This window comes from Peromyscus californicus, unplaced genomic scaffold, assembly GCF_007827085.1.
Source record: "Peromyscus californicus insignis strain IS unplaced genomic scaffold, ASM782708v3 Scaffold_12__1_contigs__length_115047231, whole genome shotgun sequence".
NCBI classification, from domain to species: Eukaryota; Metazoa; Chordata; class Mammalia; order Rodentia; family Cricetidae; genus Peromyscus; species Peromyscus californicus.
Window position 1 is genome coordinate 87851315 of NW_026294413.1, and position 13477 is coordinate 87864791.

At 43.5% G+C, this 13477-nt stretch overlaps 1 protein-coding gene across 2 annotated transcripts in view; it reads left to right on the forward strand.

Annotated features, from left to right (window-relative positions):
• Window positions 1-13477, forward strand: part of Cacna2d3 (calcium voltage-gated channel auxiliary subunit alpha2delta 3) — an 844638-nt gene that overhangs the window by 199467 nt on the left and 631694 nt on the right. For both annotated transcript variants that reach the window (XM_052733778.1, XM_052733779.1), the window contains exon 3: window positions 3750-3866. In XM_052733778.1, the coding sequence (XP_052589738.1) occupies window positions 3750-3866 (117 nt within the window). The remainder of the gene's footprint in view (window positions 1-3749; window positions 3867-13477) is intronic.

Genomic DNA, 13477 nt, shown 5'->3' on the forward strand with positions numbered 1-13477 from the left:
CCTGCTGTGAATTTTGGAACACATCTGACGAGCAGAGGAAATCCCCTGGCTGGCTTTTGAACTTAGTAAAAATTTCCAGTGATTGTCACTGAAGTTTTATTCAGATACCAGAACCCTGTTAGCCAGGGTTGGGCTATCCTGGGTCCATATCCCAGACCAACACATCCCACTTCCCACAGGTGGGAGATGTCACCATTAGAGAGCCAAAGGACAGCATGCCTCCCTCCTTACCTGCATCTCAGTTTTCATCACATTGCAGTGTATCATATTCATCATCATCATCACCACCACCACCACCACCACCACCACCACCACCACCACCACCACCACCACCACCATTATCATCTCCTATCCGTTTGGCATCAAGCTTTATTCAGAGAATCTCTATGAGTATGAGCTGTGGATCAGTATCCATAAGGACTTGGCCCTGCCCCCTGGGCCACCTCAGCTATAGTACCGGGACAGTTAAATCCAGCCTCTTCTGGCTGGGTTTTGAGTGCTGGGACGTAGGGGCAACATTGCAGGGATCATAACAACTTTGATGTGAAGGAGGAAGAGGACACTGGGAGAAGAAGGAGTGAAGATTTTCCTGGATAGATTCAAGAGGGAGGACCCCAAGAGTAACTCACGTGATCCTTACATAAGCTCTTGGGTATTGGGGAGAAGGATCAACCTGTAACTCCTGGGATTTCACAGGCCCTTGCATTTATAGCAGCTCAGAAATATCACAGCAGATCTCTGCCTTTCTTCACTCTCAGGTGACTAGGAATATAAATGCTATTCCTAGTCACCTTCATTCTAAGAATGCATTGGTCCTGGTGTTCAGGCCAGAGGTTTCTATGTCCAGTAACAGTGTCTCCTCTTGCCTTCATCCTCTGCTGGTGTCTGATAGCGGGTGTTGCTGTTGGAGTGAGAGTGGGATTTGCTGCTTGTAGAACGCAGGGTCGATGGCCGTGCTCACTGCCGGCTGTGAGGGGTTTCCCTAAGTCTTAGGAATCTGGAAAACCCTTCCTGACATTCACTCTTTTCCCTGTGCTCTCCGCCTTTGTCCTCAAGCCAGAAGTGGTTTGCTTTTGGTCGTGTTGTGCCAGGGGTCCAACCTGCACATCTGGACCAGAGCTTTACCCCTGGAGAAACACGCCCACCATCCCAACTTCTCCTAAAATAGAGCTTTGTTGTATTGCCTCAAAGGATTTGTAAATTGGAACTGGAAAAGGATGTGTTTTGAGTGACACATGGCCACATACTACTTTCCTAGCTGAGCCTTGGGTAGAAGGCTGGCCTCTGCTGGCCAGGAAAAATGGTGCCTCTCTCCAGTTCCCACATTTGAAGGTAGAGGTGGGGGAGTGAAGAGAAGATAGATGTTTATGCCTTGGGAATTATCCTGCCATGTGCTTATACCTATCACTTAAAAAATAACTCGCTCGACACCCCAGAGCCAAGCTGCAGCATGTACCCTGAGTTTTTCCTAAGTTGAAGCTTGAAGTGAGTTTCAAGTAAAGCAACATATAGTCCCCACAACTTCAGTGCCTCAGCCTTTTTATAAGGACATGAGCATCATGATGCCGTTTCACACTGACATAAAAATATTGTGAACTCCTGTTGGAATTCTCAATAAGAAACAACATTCTTGTTCAATGGGAACAAAATTAAGTCTTTATTCAAATTTACTTTTGTCTTAGGATCCTTTTATCTTCTTACAAAGTACTAAAGTCCATCAGAGCTTTTGTTCATGTGGGTTATATCTATTGATATTTATCATATTAAATTTTAAAACTAAGAAATTTAAAGAGAAACTAATTAAAAAGATAAAAATGTGTTATGTAAGTAATGTGTTTTATGAACAATAGCTGGTACACACTTCTCCCTTTCTTGGCAAATTTCTTTAATGTTTGACTTGAGGAAAGACAATTGGATTCTCACACACGTGTCTGTGTCAATCTGTTGCCATTTGTTGATATCCATGAGGTAAGCCAGCTTCACCTAGAGATGCTGTTGGAAAAAGGACTCCGTGGACCTCTGAGAGTGTCTGAGGAACCTTCAGGAGTTTTTGGACCACTTTTTTATTTGCCTCTTTAAACAGATTGGTTATCATAGTATGTAATTGTCTTCTAAATTAGTGAGTGGTCAGTCCATAAAATTACAGGTTTCATTGTGATATTTTTGTGTATATGTGTGTGTGTGTGTGTGTGTGTGTGTGTGTGTGTGTGTGTGTGTATGTGTGCAGGTGTAATGGCTTATCTTGGTTGTCAACTTGGCACAGCTGAGAGGAGGGAACCTCGGTTGAGGAATTGCCTCCATCAGTGTGAACTTTGGGCATGTCTGTGAGGCATTTTATTGATTGCTAGTTGCTAGAGTAGAGCCTGGCATACTGTTTGTGGTGACTCCCCTGGGTAGGTGGTCCTAGGTTATACATGGAAGCGAGCTGAGCAGAAGAGGAAGCAAGCTAGTAAGCAGCATCCTCCATGGTCTATGCATCATCAACTCCTACTTCTAGAGTCCAGCTCGAGTTCCTGCCCTGATTCCCTCAATGGTGTACTGTTAGGTGGAAATTAAGTTGAAATAAATCCTTTCTCACCCTTTTGATCTGAGTGGTTTATCACAGCAACAGGAAGCTCACCAGGACAGCAAGTGAGCATGTACCTGTGTGCACAGCCAGAGGAAACTGTAGGCACCTTCTGCCTTGTCCTTTCTGCTTTCCGTTTTTTTCTTTTCGAAGGCAAGGCTGCTCACTGACCTGGGGCTTGCAAGGCAGTGTAGGCTAGCTGGCCAGCCAGCCTCAGGGAGTCATCTGTCTTCATCTCCCAAGCGGTGGGATTACAAGTGTGTGCCACCCTGCCTGGAGGTGGCAGTGGCAGTGGGGGTGGCTGTTGCTGCTGGTTTCCTCCTCCTCCTTCCCTCCTCTTCCCCTCCTCTCCTCCTTCCTCCTCTTCTTCTGTCCTCCACCTTCCCTCCTCTTCCCCTCCTCCTCTCCTCTTTTCCTCTTCCTCCTCTCCTCCTCCTTTTTCATTATTATGATTTATTTGTGTTGGAGATAGAACTCAAATCCTGGTGCTTGCATGGCAAGTACTTTTCTGAGTGAGCTATCTCCTTAGCCCCATTGTGACATTTTCATGTGATGTTTTAGTTTGATCGTATTCATCCTCTCACTCTCTTTTAGTCCCCCCTCCCTCCTGCTAATCTCTCTTCTCTTCCCACATACCTCCGTCCGTTTTCATGTTTTACTTCCAAAAGAAAAAAACAAAACAAATTATAGGCTCCACATCTGAGAGAAAACATGAGTTAGTGAGTGCACCCAGGGCCATGTCCATGCTGAGCAAGCATTCCACCACAGAGTTACATCCCCAGGCCAGCAGGCCAGTATTAGGCTTTTGGAGTATGGCTTATTTTGCTTAACACGATGATCTGATTTCTAGTGTTTGATGGATTTTTTTAAGAAAAAACTGTCTTAAATTGAGATGATGAGGAAACCATGAGTCAGATTGGCCCCTTAGGACATTCCTTAGATGTGACAGCCTTTGATTAGCTGACAAGTGTTCCTTTCCTGGGTGCTGCTTCAGCTTCCGGTCAGAGCCAGGCGCACTTTTTATGTTTCTGTTTGATTTAGTGATTGTCAAATATAACCTACTGTCTCCAACTCCCAACAGACAATGACGTTGATAAAGCTTTATTTTTATATCCATCAGAGGACATCATACATGTGGTACCTTAGAATCACTTGCCTCTAATACTGCCCTCTCTCCTTTCAGAAATACAAAGAGTATGAGAAAGACGTTGCTATTGAAGAAATCGATGGTCTCCAACTGGTGAAAAAGCTGGCTAAGAACATGGAGGAAATGTTTCACAAGAAGTCTGAGGCAGTGCGGGTGAGTCTTATTGGGTCTGCATTACATTGTCCAAAGACACACAGGAGGCCAGCTCTTCAGGCCTGCTGGTGACGAACCCAACTTACAAAGTTTACCCACTACGTGAATGTTCTTGTCTGCTTATTTCTTCGTTCTGGTGACCAAGAAAAGCTGTTCCTCGTTGCCCTCTTCGCATATGGGATTCTGATGCCAGTTTTTCTCTTTGGATGTTATGCCTTCAGCATAGGGGCTGTAAAGGATGGGTCCCCAACCCTGATGCTCTCACTAACTTCTCAGGATCACTCAGGGGGACACTGGGGTTCACTGTACAGCTGTAAAACAGTTTTTTTTTTTTTTTTTTTTTTTTTGGTTTTTCGAGACAGGGTTTCTCTGTGTAGTTTTGTGCCTGTCCTGGATCTTGCTCTGTAGACCAGGCTGGCCTTGAACTCACAAAGATCCGCCTGCTTCTGCCTCCCTAGTGCTGGGATTAAAGGCGTGTGCCACCACCGCCCGGCAGCTGTAAAACATTTTTAAAAAATGACTGCCACTCTGTGGAACTGAATATGTGGAGGGGGCACAGATGAAGTCTGGAAGAAGTTGGATATTCTTCTTGCTTTACTGGGCCATTACTGAGATTACAGTGTTTGTATTGATCCAAGTAGCTCACTGAGATTTCCTATCAGCCATATGAAGGGAACTGCAGTGTGTGTGTGTGTGTGTGTGTGTGTGTGTGTGTGTGTGTGTGTGTGTGTGCGTGTGTATTGCTAAGTTGGCTTCCTACTTTATTTTTTACTGTTGACCAAACAGGGCATCGTGTGTTCATGATTTGGTCGTGATATACAGCCGTATTGATATACAGTTGCAAGGAAAATTGCAACCCGAAGAGTCTTTCATTCCTGTGTCTACTTTGCTTGATTTTCATGATCTTCTCAGTAGCATTTTGTTAGAAACAATCACTTCCTTCTTTAGCTTTTCTCATGCTGAACCACCAAACCAAATTTTTCTCCAAGTATTTCTGCCCAAGGTGGATAATCTCACACTCCTTTCTCTAAATAAACAGTTGTATCCGTTTTGTGTCTTTGTATAGGCATGAGCTTGGCCTGTGTCTAGAACCTTCCTTGTCACTTAGTAGGCTCTGTCCTGGGTAGAAAGACGTCTCTGTGAGCCTTAATTTCTCATCTGCAGAACAGGATAGTCTCACAGCTGAGGTGGGACCATGACAAAGCTTGCTGTTGGCACAGGCCCTGCAGGAAGAGGCACACTCAGTGAGTGGAAAGTGCTGCTGTGAATGAGCTTCTTGTTGAAAGCTTCCCGATGGGAGCTCTGAAGAGCCTCTGTTCTCTGCCACAAGCATGGTATACCAGTAGTGCCCTGGAGGCTGCATGGTGGCCTTTGACCTGTCTTGCATCACTGCCCTGAAGCATCTGAGAGGAAACATGCATTAGTGAGTGGCCCCAGGGTCATGCATGCTAAGCAAGCACTGCACCACTGAGTTACATCCCCAGGCCTGGATTCATCTTTCTGAGTATGGCTCCTTATTTTTCCCAATGGGTATGGCAGCTTGGTAGCCATTCATACGTCAGAAGCAGAACCCTGAAGTGAGAATGCTGATGAAGGGCTAGAGAGATGGCTCAGAAGTTGAGAGTACTCGCTGCTCTTGTAGAGGTCCTGGGTTTAGTTCTGAGCATCCACAAGATAGCTCCAAACAGCCTGTAACTCCATTTGCAGAGGATCCCACACCTTCTTCTGAACTTTGCACACCTTGTGTGGCCATGGTGCTCATACACACATGGAGGTAAACACAAATACACATAAACACAATAAATATTTTTAAAAGAATAGTAATTTTAAAGCATCATGATGAGTTTCTGTTTACAAAATGGATGGCTTCTTGGGTAGAACTTTTAGAATATGTTGAAAAAAAATACAAAGCAAAGTCTATCAGTTGCTTTTGTCACTGGGCTGACCGAGTATGGAAAGAATCTTGAAGGAAGGGATTACTTGGTCTCACAGTTGGAGGGCACAGTCCAATGTCATAGAGAAGTCTGGCAGCAAATGTGTGGGGTAGCTAGTCACGTGGCACCTGCAGTCAGGAAGGAGAGAGAGGGGTGAGAGGAGGGAGTGTTGGTGCTCAGCTCACAGGCTCGGTTGGTTTTCTTCAGTCTAGAACTGTAGCCCAGGGAGTGGTGCTACCTAGATATGGAGTGGACCATCCGGTGTCAGTTAAATCAATCCTGAAGTCTCCTCACGGACAAGCCCAGGTGTCTGTCGCCTAGATGATCCTAGATCCTGTGAAAATCAAGATCGACTGTCACACATAGAGAAAGTGTCATCCGGAGTTGTGACCCTGTGACAGAAAACTATGATTTTTGCTTTCTTGTGTACTTTCTCTATAGTCTGTTTTCTTTGCCTTTTTATGTGTGTGCTTGTATTTTTCTTCTTTTCAAATTTGAAAGTTATGGCTCCTGTTGTCCTTATAATCCAGCTTTTATCCTTCTTTCCAACAATTCTTTGGTAATTTCTCATGTCACTGTGTTTTGTGGTTTCCTTAGATGGCTGACATAGGTTTATTAATTGATTCCACTGTTTCTGCTTTTACCTATTTGTACGTTTAAATTGTTTGCAGGCTTTAAAATCAATATTACTGCAGTGAATCTGCATGTATATCAATAGTAAATCAAGCAATCTAGTTGGTGGGCATCTCTTCAAGGATTTTGCCAATATTCACATATCTTGTCTTTATCATAGCCCATGATGGAGGGTTTTGTTACCATCTGCAGTTTACAAAGGGGAAATGGAGAGGTAGAAGCTACATAGCTTCTCTGCAGTCACATTGAGTGTGGTCCTCCAGGTCACCAGAGTCTGCATTCGTCATCACCTCCATATACCCACTATCCTAGACTACACACTGTTTTCCTTAATGGGAAGTTCTAAACTGGAAGGCATCTAAAATGTTCTGAATCTACCTTTAAAGTTATTTGTGCTTAAAAAAAACCCCATTTCTGTCCCCATAAGATTATGTTAGTTCAGAGCCCCTCCAAGTGGTATATGAGTGCTCTTTTCCTGAGTCATCCTTGCATATATACATATACATATATATAGTCATAATATATTTTACCTCTCTCATCTATCTATCTATCTGTCTATCTATCTATCTATCTATCTATCTATCATCTGTTTTTATCATTTTACTTTTTAATTCCAGGGTTCTATTTTTTAAATTTCAGTTATATATTCTATGTGTATGTGTGTGTGTACATATTTGTGAAAGGGGATACATGTGCCATGTTGTTCATGTGGAGGTTAGAGGTCAACTTGCAGTAGTCAGCTCTTTCCTTTTGCCATATGGGTCCTAGGTATCAAATTCAGATGGCCAGACCCCACAACAAGTGCCTTGATCTGCTCAGCTAGCCTTCTCAAGGGCTGCTTTTGTTTGTTGTTATTTGGTTATTATATTTTTGAGACTGGGTCTGACTGTGCAGTCAAGACTCTCTGTCAGGCTTTGAGCTCACGTGATCCTCTGCTCCAGGCTCCCAAGTTCTGGGATTACAGGTGGATTGCCACACCTGGCTCATTTTCATTCTATTTTAAACACTAGTAACAGCAGTATCAGTTTGGGTGAAGAAATACTGTTTTCCTTTACATTTCTTTGCAAATCACAGAGTTTTAGGGAAGAAAAGAAAAGAAATAGCCATTCATTCTGTCTGTGCAGTTGATAGGCAAGAAAGGCCTAGGGTCAGGGACTTGGGGCACTTGAGGGGGTGCACATGTAGAGTGTTCCTTGGCAGAAACACCATAGCCAGGACCTTGACCCTTTGCAATGTGTGTAACACGGGCTGTAGACATTCTTACTGGGATTTCTGTCCTGCTCCAAGGTGGGAAGCTGCTGAGGACAGCTGAGCAGCCCCATGGATCTCTTTTCCTCTCATACCTCCCTGGAGTCATGCAGAGTACATGCTTCTGGGTTTACTGAGCTCAGGATGCACCTGGCCCAGGGCTAGGAGGTTATGCCATTTAGATGCATGTCAACTCCAGGAGTTATCATTGTCCTAGAAACGAGCAAAGAGGCTGAGCTGTGGTGAAGTCATTTGCCCAGGTCACACTCCAGGGCTCAGTGGGATTTTTAGTTTTTGTATCCTCAAGGAAAGGGTACAGCTGTGCTTTATGTCCCTGCAAAATCTGATGCCTGACAAACAGAAAGCATGCCATGCACTTCTGGATAAGGATTTTCCATCTTGTGAGCATGTGATAGAGGAGTCCCAGGGCTGCACGAAGCACCTGGATAGGGACCTGAGGAAGCAGGAGCTGCCTTCAGCCTCTCTGTATTGCCTATTTTGAAACCATTTTGCCTTAAATTAGTGACATTCAAAACAAAAAAAAAAACACAGCCATTTGATGTGGCTGGCACTGTTTCTTTGAGAAGAAAAAAGAAATTGCCCTGTTTGAATTGAAATGTTCCCAGGATATGGCCAGTCTACACACTCTGAAATGCATATTTTCCGTATTTTAAAATACACATACAGACCCTGTGTATGTAAACTGGATGCTGCTGCATCTTGAGAATTGCATGTAGACCTCTATGGTTCTCACCCATGGGCTTTTTATGTTCATTGTTCTACTGATCCAGGACTTCATGCCTCCTAGGCAGTGTTTTTCCACTAAGTTTTAGCTTCTAGTGGTTTTATCTGGAGACAGTTGAGATTGGTCCAGTCCCCTTTGTGACCCATGCCCCTCTGTTGACAGCCATTAAAAGCCACGTGGCATCTGGGATGAACTGCTGGCTTATGTTGGAGCCAAGGAAGTCGTGACTGAAATTCTTCATATTATAATGACACTTTGCTTCCTCAACAGGAAGCTTCCTTTTGGGGTCCGTGAGCATTGAAGGAGTCAAAGATCTCCAGTTTGCATGGGAGCCACCCCTTTTAATACTTCACTAGGTGAACACTAAAATCTCACAAGGTGGACAATGGTCCAAAAACAGAACATATTTTAGGACTGTCATTTCCCCAACTCCCCTGCTTCACCTCTAGTAATCTACATCAAACCAGAGTCCTGGGGTCCTCCATTTATGCTTCTTGGTCCCATATCACTCATCCTTGTTACTTAAGAACACATACAAGGAAAACCTGGCTTGCAAGAGACAATGAATAGCTGGGCGGTGGTGGCTCACGCCTTTAATCCCAGCACTCGGGAGGCAGAGCCAGGCGGATCTCTGTGAGTTCGAGGCCAGCCTGGGCTACCAAGTGAGTTCCAGGAAAGGCGCAAAGCTACACAGAGAAACCCTGTCTCGAAAAACTAAAAAAAAAAAAAAAAAAAAAAAAAAAAAGAGACAATGAATATTCAAACTACATTGACATATGTGGAGTGCCTTGAAGCTGTCTGGAGCCATAGGCTGCCTTTGGCTTTCGTAGGTAGATCCCATTAGCACTGGGGAGACCAGACTCCAGTAAGCCAGCCCTTTAACACACACACAGCCTGTCATCTCCGGGCTGTTGAACAATATTGTTCTTTCTCTCTGTCTCTCTGGCTTGATTTCATCATTCTCCTCCATCATTTTGCCCAGTGATTAGTTGAATCAGAGTGATTTTATCATGCTTGGGCCCGATTTGAATTCTTCTCCACTGTGCAATTATCCTATCATAGAAAGTCCTATTTTCTGCCCGTCAGATGTCTGAGGTAAATGTGAAACCTAAAGTGGCCTGCCCATTATATAACCTCTGTCATACAGCTGGTAATGGACTACATGCAACTTTTTTTTTTCCCGGACTAGCAAATTATAAATAACCTTAGCCTCCATAATTGCCATTAACATAATGGTGCCATCATTATGACAGCTTCTCTTAACTCTATTTTCTAGCAAATTTTCATGCCATGGGTAGTTTGAATAATTTTTGTGAATCCACTCAAAGGCTAGCTCCAGGTTGTTTGAAGGAGCAAGACTGCCGCTTTCTTTTGTATATAGCAGTTATGGGTTAGGCATTATCTCTCCGTTTCTCTCTTCAAATATCTACATGCTATCCAGCCCTCAGTGGGTGTTGTTGAGCAGTTTATATCAAATTTCCACTTTCTTTGAAGGGTCAAGAAGTGGAATCAATTTGTTTTCAGTTTATTAGCATCTCAAGGAGCTTTTCCAAATTCCAGATTTAGCAGAAATAATATGCACCTGTCTCCTGCCAGTGGCACTCTTGCATTGGGCCCTTCTAAGTGACACCTGGACTGCTTGTCTGTGACATAAGTCAGAACTTATTTGAGATATTGACAGAAGGCAAGTTTGGCATTACTGAGCGGCTGATGGCAAGAAAAGCACCCTGATTTGAGCAGAGGAGGAAGGCGATGGATAGGCTATTACCTGGTCTTGGTTGTGTGGGCAGGCAGCCTTTGTCTTTCAGATCTGGCCCTTCACTGGGAGCAGCCCAAACTGTCAGTCACCTGGAGGCATCCGCTCTAGCTCCAGGGAACTCTGAGTAGGCAGAGCCACTGTGGAGAATTTATGATTCTTAGGCACACCCTCATTTCTGAAATGGGGCATCTGTAGAGTGACTTTTGCCTTGGGTCATGCAGAGACACTCAGCCTTTACCGTTTAGATTTGGGCAGACTTGTAGCCCCTCCCCCCATTTCCTCTGAGGTCCTGGTTGCTGCAAAGGTTAGGATGGACTTTGCGCTGAGTCCTACAGAGCCTAGACACCCATGAACTTAAACGCATCTCCGGGAGAGAGGGGTAGGGAAGCATGAAAAGGTAGTGCCTATTTTGGTAGACTATCAAGCAGAACTAAGTACTTAACTGACTATTGGAATAGTCTGTAGTATCTGACAAAATGAACTTCAAGGAGGACAGGGAGGAGACATAGAACGCAAGTTGTAACTACACTCACAACACGAAGAGTTTGTTGTTTTCAAACCTTTGGATGAGATATTTAATGAATTCCCCCAACCACTCGCACGCAGCTCATCGCTGTAAATAAGCCTAACCCCCTTGCTCTTGCTTTCTGATTTCCGTTGGTAAAATGAGAAATTGGGCACTTGAAAAGTGTTTTGCTTAAGAATGCACGCTCGCTTCTTGGAGGAACTAAAGGAGACTAGACTTTGTGTTCAGGTCTCCTTCCTCCAGCTACCCGCTGTTCGCTGTGGAACTGATTCCCATTATAGCTGTGCTGTGCAAAGTAATTGCTGTTGTACAGTAATTCAATTTCAGCGCATTCACGCGCCAGTTCCCCGATAGAAGCTTATCTGGAGAAACCTCGGACTTGAAAGCTTTTTATCTAGAAATTCCACATGCCGTGAGTCACTTTTCCTAGGTAACAGATATCAGCATTTGCATTTAATAAACATTTACCTTCTCAGAAAAAATGAATTTCTTTTCCTTCCAGAAGAGATTTGCCCCGGTCTTCCAAGAAGCCAGAGGGTACTATTAAAGCAACTTTCTTTAGCCGTTTCTGGACTGATGTGTGTCTACATATGTATGATTATAAAATGCACCTACACTGCCATGTGAATATATACACCGCAGCACACAGGAAGTTGAAGACAGCTAAGGCAGACTCTGGCAGCAGCAGCAGGAGCCAGGAGTGGTTAATTGTTACGGGGCAGAATGAATATTTCTGGCTTCAAAACTCACCCTTACAGGTGTTGAGAACTACTGATGGGACATAGTTTCCAAACGCTGTCCATTTTCAGTTAGGTATGAAATGAACAGTTTTGTCGATAATTTCTAAATGGTTTCAGTAGCGGCCACACATCCTAGAAAATAGAAACAGTACAAACTATACACAATCGGTAAAAAAGAAGAAGAAAGAAGGGAAGGAAGGAAGAGAGAAAAAGAAAGAAAGGAAGGAAGGAAGAGAGAGAAAGAAAGAGAGAAAGAGAAAGAAAGAAAAGGAAAGGAAGAAAGGAAGGAAGAAAGAAGGAAAAAAAAAGAAAACACCAGGTTGGGTGGGTAGGTAGGGAGACAGGTTGGATCTGGGATCAGTTGGGGGGGAGAGAATGAATGTAATTAAAACACATTGTACAAACTTCTCAAAAAATTAATAAAAATTAAATTTAAAAATTAGTAAATTGAAAAGCACGAGGCGGGAAATGTTCACAAGCATTCCTGCTTCCCTTTTGTGGATGTTGAGTCCAGAATGAGAGACACCAGGTCCTCAGGATCTAGATTCCTCAGACACTGTCAGTCCTTGGCCAATGGGAGTCACTGAATTTGAGATAATTTTATGTGAGCACTCATTTATTTTATAAGCCAATTTGAATTGAACCATTCCAGGGGAGACTTTATAATGTGAACAGACCACATAATATTATATATAAGTGTAATGTACAGAAACAATATCTACCACCAATAAGCCAATTTACTATGATTTTCATGTTAAAGCTTTGTCATAAGACACAGCAAAACTAATTTTCCAACTTCAAGTGATTAGGAATCTAGATCAGAAACAGAATGAAATAAATTAAGACCATGTGTCTGTTTGACTAAACTCTGAAACCTTTCCTTGCTGCTGTTGTTAGTTTTGCTTAGATTTAAACAATGTCCCTTTTGTGGCTGGGCATGGTGGCACATGCCTTTAATTCCAGCATGTGGGAGGCAGAAGCAGGCAGATTTCTGTGGGGAGCAGAGAAAGACCCGAGTGAATCTGTAAGCAGTTATAACAGGTCTTTCTTTAGACCACTCCTGAATAATGACATGGAGACTTTTTATTAATTGTGAAAGCTTGGACTTAGCTTAGGCTTGTTCCCAACCAGCTCTTAAAACTTAAATTAACCCGTTTATATTAATCTACATTCTGCCGTGTGGCTTGTTACCTCTCCTCAGTGCTATACATCCAGCTTCCTCCAAGTCTGGCTGGCGAAACTGCCAGGCCTCAGATTCTTTCCCAGAGTTCCTATCTCTCCCCAGAAGCCCTGTCTAGCTACTGTCTGTTCAGCTCTTTATTAACCCAATCAGAAGGTTCCTTAGGCAGGTGAGGAAGGACAGAGACACATCTTCACACAGTGTACAAAAAGGTTATCCCAAAAAAGCAGTGGATGAAGTCCTGAGAGAATACCTATTGTTGATAATGGCCAATGCCTCAGACCCATGGGAATTGGGAAAGCCTTCCTCTGTTCCATGTATAAAGGTTGACACAGTGTACAGAAGGCATCTACCACAGCTTCTCCTCTTGGATGGGCAGATCCTGAGACTACTGCAGACATCCATAGTTGACTCTCCCAGCTGTGCTGCATGTCATAAATTCCAGGATGTTGTGTAGAGAGTACAGCTCTATTAGAGTGAGAACATCTGCCCAGTCCCAGCTTTTCTGTATGTGTGTCTATGATTTCTTCATCCTCTTGTCTGGTCAGTCAGGTATCCAGGACCAAGTCAATCTTAGATGCAGTAGGTCTCTGTGAGTTCCAGGCCAGCCTGGTCTACATAGTGAATTCCAGGCCAGACAGGGCTGTCTCATGAGACTCTGTCTCAAAATAAATAGGTAGATAAATAAATAAATCAATAAGTAAATAAGATTCTTTTTTTTGTTTTCTTTTTCTTGTTTCCAAACCAGCTTGATAATTAACTTGGAAGTTTGTCCATTAGCTAAAATGGACTTGAGATAACAACTTACTGATTTTCTTACACAAAGCAGAGGAAAACAAAACCCTC